The sequence below is a fragment of the Schistocerca piceifrons genome, chromosome 1 (genome assembly GCF_021461385.2).
Source record: "Schistocerca piceifrons isolate TAMUIC-IGC-003096 chromosome 1, iqSchPice1.1, whole genome shotgun sequence".
NCBI classification, from domain to species: domain Eukaryota; kingdom Metazoa; phylum Arthropoda; class Insecta; order Orthoptera; family Acrididae; genus Schistocerca; species Schistocerca piceifrons.
The window spans coordinates 147,842,767-147,848,466 of NC_060138.1; the positions used below are offsets into that span (position 1 = coordinate 147,842,767).

At 37.7% G+C, this 5,700-nt stretch overlaps 1 protein-coding gene across 1 annotated transcript; it reads right to left on the reverse strand.

Annotated features, from left to right (window-relative positions):
• Positions 1-325: 325 nt before the first annotated feature.
• Positions 326-1,035, reverse strand: LOC124791410 (THAP domain-containing protein 2-like). The gene is made up of 2 exons (XM_047257861.1): positions 798-1,035; positions 326-681 (listed from the first exon to the last, which is right to left on the reverse strand). The coding sequence occupies exons 1-2, from the start codon at positions 1,033-1,035 to the stop codon at positions 326-328; spliced, it is 594 nt and encodes a 197-aa protein (XP_047113817.1).
• Between the last annotated feature and the right edge of the window lie 4,665 nt (positions 1,036-5,700).

A 5,700-nucleotide genomic window follows, 5' to 3' on the forward strand; every position in this document is an offset into this window, starting at 1 on the left:
CCGCCCCCTTGTAACTGCGTTTGACTTACTTAAAATAGCCCATACTAGCTTTATTTTTTCTAAAAAAAGCAATAGACAGCAGTGATTTCAGTGTACACTGACAGCAAAAAGGGATGTTTTTGTCGAAATATGGCTAAACTTTTCGAAGTAGATAACACTACAAGACAACTCAAATAAGTCTGTCCATCCACTATAACGTTACTTGTTGCCCATAAATTAATGCAATTAGAGCAGGTACCACCAGAATATTACGGTGAAACTTCTAAACATGCTGTGGTTAACTATTAGAAACAGTAACGGGCGCAGAAATGCGATATTTTTGTCGCTATGCCTTGGCAGAATAAAAGTGTAGGGTCAGGGCAAATATCCTTATTTGCTGAGAATAATGGCGTACTTTAGCACTGCACTGAAGTTCCAATAGCTGCTTCAACAAACCAACTACATGTTCACTCTTTAACATATCAGAAACTGAACTACATAGCCTTCTTCTCAAACCAGCAACTAAAGTCTGTAACTGCACTATTCTTCTTTTGTGTCGTACACTAAGTTGCTTCATTTGCTTTATCCGCTTCTTTAGTCGCACATTCTCTGCTTGTACTCTATTATATTGTGTTTTCAACTTCTTAGGGCTTGGTAGAGAGTAATTGTGGTCAGCAGAAACAGATGTGGGACTGACAGGCACTGAAAGAATGCAGTTACATCATAAGTTTATAACAGAGTTACATCATAAGATTATAATAGAAAGTATGTAATTCAAAGTAATAAGAACACGGAGTAAAATTAAATTATTGGCTTACTTTGTGCTAATGATGTCACTGTAACAGCACTATCTTGCAAATTGTCGAAAGATCGCTTTCTGGGTTGTGGTCGTAATACTTTATCTTGCTTTTGTAAATGTGGTGGAAAGTTAAAGATAGTAGGTCCTGCTTTTGACAAAAGGCGCCTCTGGACATTTGTGTGGTACATATATTTCTCTTCAAAATGAGCTGAACAGAGGTAACTGGCTGTAGTAGGAAACCAGTTTTCTCGCTTCATGTTTATAACCCATCTTTTCGTAATTTCCTTATCTTTTAAAGGAAATCTGTAATCAACGATAAATAAGTTACTTTCCTCCATTTGTCTTAAGCATAATTACAGTTCCAATGCAAATGACTCTTTAATAAACATTAAAAAACGTGTGTCGTATTTCGGTACTAATATACTTACTTATGATATGAAATATTTGTTGTTTTATCGCTGCGATTTGTGCAGTTGAGCGCTGAACACACTGCAGGCATGTTGACTTTATATTTTGTAACAAAAAAGTCAACTAGAAAAGTTAAATATTGCAGTAATATCACAACAGCTGACACACTTCCAACACAAACAACAGTAACGCTTTCCAAATGTTTTGACTAAGGAGAACATGGCGGCCGAGTTAGCTTTGGTTGCCGCTAGGAGCGCTGTAACTAGTATCTCAGCCACTCTATGAAATTTTAACTCGTTGGAGGCATTAGTACTTCTTGTCGTTCTTCTGCTTCTGACTTTAAAGTGATTCTGGTTCTTTTTTTAACACATATGGTCAAGAGTTGTGTTGCACAGGGATGCAGTAATCGATGGACAACAGGAAGTGGTATTCAGTTCCACACGTAAGTTGCATATGCTTTAATATATGGTAAAGGAAATAGCGTTTAAGAAATTCAAATACTGTAAAAAGATATCTAAAATCTTTCCAATTTTCGTGACACGCGTCCAGAACTTTTAAAGAAATGGGTGCATGCAGTATGAAGGGAATACTGGACACCATCGAAACATAGTGTCATTCGTAGCTAATATTTTACAAACGACAGCTACATGTTTCGATCAGAAGCTGATACATACTGTCTGTAAGAATCGATTTGCGGAATGAACTACCGGAATTTGATGACAGGTGCAGACTCTGGCAGCTGACCCTGAACGTTAATAAATGTAACATACTGCACATGCATAGGAAAAGAAATACTCTACTGTACAACAACACTGTTGATGACAAATTGTTGGAAACAACGTCTACTGTAAAATATCTGGGAGTAACTATCCAAAGTGACATTAACTCGAATTACCACATAAAACGAGTATTAAGAAAAGCAGATTGTGAACTGTCAAACATAGGAAGAATCATAAAGAAATGTAATTCATCCACGAAAAAAGTGGTGTACAATTCGAGATGGAGAGGACCCAGAGAAGAGCAGCAGGTTTCGTCACAGGATCGTTTGGTAGGCGCGAGAATGTTACCGAGATGCTCAACAAACTGTAGTGTACTACAGTACAAGAGATGCAGTGCGGTCTTGGAGAGGTTTACTATTGAAATTTCGAAACATGACTTTCCACAAAGAGTGAGACAATTTATTACATCCTCACACACACATCTCGCGATATGACTCTGACGAGAAACTTCAAGAAATTAGAGGTAATACAAAAGCTTACCGATAATCATTCTTCCCACACGCCATTCGCAAGTGGAACAGGAAAAGGGGAGGATCAACTAGTGGTACCAGAGGTACCTCTGCCTCACACGGTTAGGTGTCTTGTGAAGTATCGATGGAGATGTAGAATCACAGTCACATCATGGAAGAATTGGTGGAAGAAACAGCATTCATGTTCCAGGTGAATTGGAATAATTTATGCATAGTTCTGGCTTAGCTGTCTTTTAAGAAGATCTAAGTAATACTGTGTGTGATGGCTACTTGTTCCATACCAGTCATCAAAATATTATGTATAATGCAATTAGAAATATAACAGTATGTTATGAATCACACTGGAAAAGCCTCAAAATTTTGTAGTCAATATTTTGAGGTAGCTACAGAGTTATCAGTTTGCCCAGCTCTAATACTGGGTAGGTAAATCAAGTGATTTTTCCAGTTGTGTGCCTTGTGATTAAATGTTCTCAAATGATATATTAAATTCTTGTTTCAACTCATTTTCATTCTCTGTGCATTTCTGTGGTGGTTCATTCTGTCATTCAGCAAAAACTATTGCTGAGCGTTGTTGGCTAAGACATAGATTCACATTTTTATCTTCTATAAGGGTTACCATGCCCTATGACTAATGAGACATATTCAGCTCTCCAAATAACATTAGCCATCCTCTTGAAGGTGGCTTTGGTGGGTGTTCATATTCATTCTGGAATGAAATACTCATAGTTTATACTCCCATTCATGTAAAAGATTTTCTGAGTTTAGTATTACAGGCGACTTAAACACTAATGATAGTAGATGTGAGATCATCAGTCCTAAATGAATAAGAAAAATTATCTTAAGAAAAGGAATTTAAACCTGCTTCTGCAACAAGTGTGCTATAGATACTCAAAGATATAGACATATCTTTCTTTTTATTGGTAGAAGTTGACTTTGGGGAAGATTATTTTGCGTTCTGGAGAAATATAGAAACACACAAAGCTATACTGATCCTATGAAGTATCTTAAGTGTTCATTTCTTCAGGCTACGTTCTAAGTTCATAGTATATGTAGATTTCGAAAAAGCCTTTGACAATGTTATCTGGAATGAACTCTGAAGACGTTAAGGTAGCATTTATAAAGTACTTTTACCTGCAACTGGTATAGAAGTTAGCTGTTCAAAGAGAGGATGACATGAAGAAAAGGCAGTAGTTGAGAAGGAAATGAGAGCGTTTTAAACTATTTTATTTTATTTTTTTATTCAGTTTGTATTTTGAGCTAGCCATAAATAAAAACAAAGAGAACTTATAAAAGGAAATTTAGTTCAGAAAGTTCAGGGAGGGGAAATAATTATTTTGAGGTTTGCTGGCGCCATTACAATTCTTTTAGAGGTCGGAAAGGACATGGAAGATCAGCCAAGCAGAATGAACAGTGGCTTGAAAAGACGTTACATGAAGACCATCGACAAATGTAAAACAAGAGTGATAGAGTGCAGTGGAGTTAAATAACATCGAAGAAATTAGGTTAAGAAAAGTAGTAGTACTCGTAGACTTTTGCTATTTAGGCTGCAAAATAACAAGAAGTTCACAGTAAAAAGGATATAAAATGCAGATTGGCAATAGTAAGGAATTTGAGGTATAACTTAGTAAATGATGTGACCAGTTGACAACAAACATCCTGAGGCGCCAAGGAATAGTTATTTTGGTAATAGAGGTAACTGTGGCTTACCGCTACTACCACCACCATTTCTTTCTGAAGACTTATCTTAATATCGTATATGTTTCTGCAACAGTTTCTTTAAAACAAATATGCTGACATTTGCCTGTGTAGAAGTGATGCCCAGATGCTCTGCCAGCCATTAAAAATGCAAGACCATGGAGGCAATTTGCAACAATCATCATACTGGGATGAGGTCTGCTATATCCTTTGACATGCAAATGATTAACATTTCAGCACATACACACAACATAGGTAGCAGTAATATCATATACATATACACAGGGAGGTCATTTTAACTAGAGACATTTAAATATCTCGAAAACTACACATCAGTCAAAAAAATTATAATTCCAATTTCTTTGTCTCGAAGGGGGACATCCAACAATACCACACTCAATCTGCGACCTCACCCCATGCGTGGGTGGCAGAAGGCAACTTTTGAAATGTTCGATGGGAACCCCCATTTTTTATTGTGGATTACGACTTTACAGCAAAAATCTACATATGATTCGTCTGAAGCATTTTATTTGATTCACCACAGATGGTGCTGTAATCGAAGACATAGAAATGCGTACACGATTGTAATTTATGACACGCTACTCAGTGGCCCTTGAATATCCAATGGCACATGGGACCACACCTCCATGCTGTGAACATAGGACAGGCCAGTATTTCATAACTTCTAATTGGAAACTCCATTCGCAACCTTTTATTCTCCAACGTATCGAACAGGGGACTATTTGACGTGCCACTGTGGCCATTTAGCCACATACATATGATGTATGATAATAGGAAGTACACAGCAACCAGATCTCACATATCGTGCAGACACAGAACAGACAGAGGCCCTAAACATTGCAATACCTGCACAGAGTTTTTTGCCTGCACACGTATTTATCATTTGGAGAACAGACGTGAAAGTGAACGATGAATGTTGCAACCACAGAAGAAAAAATTGACACGATACTGAATTATGGAAAATGTAGAACGAAATTCGAGGCTGCAGTTGCCTTGTATGCTGAGCGGTTTCCAGAGTAAGCTCGTTCTCGTTCGTTCTTTTACATGGCTGGAACAGCTTTATGTCTGATGGCAGCAGACAGACCGGCAAAAGGAAACGTAGCAAACGTGATACAGGAGAGGATAATGACATACCTTGTACCAGTGGCAGTGCACCACAACCATGGATAAGCGCCTAGTAATTACACAGCCATTCCGGTATGCCTGTAACTAGTATTGACACAATACTGCATCGTCGTAAGTATCATCCATAACATATATTACTGCATCAAGAAATTCATGGCGACGATTTTCATAACTGGGTAGTGTTTTGTGAATGACCGCATTAACAAATGCATACGACCTCCACATTATTTACTGAGGTACTATTTTCCAATGAGTCTATATTCACAAACAATGGTAGTGCTAACTGGCATAACATGCATTACTGAAGCGAAGACAATCGCCACTAGTTATGGCAAGTTGACCACCAACGTCCTTGGTCAGTTAACGTATGGTGTGGCATCATAGGGAACAAGGTCAATTGTCAGTATTTTATGGACGGCACGTT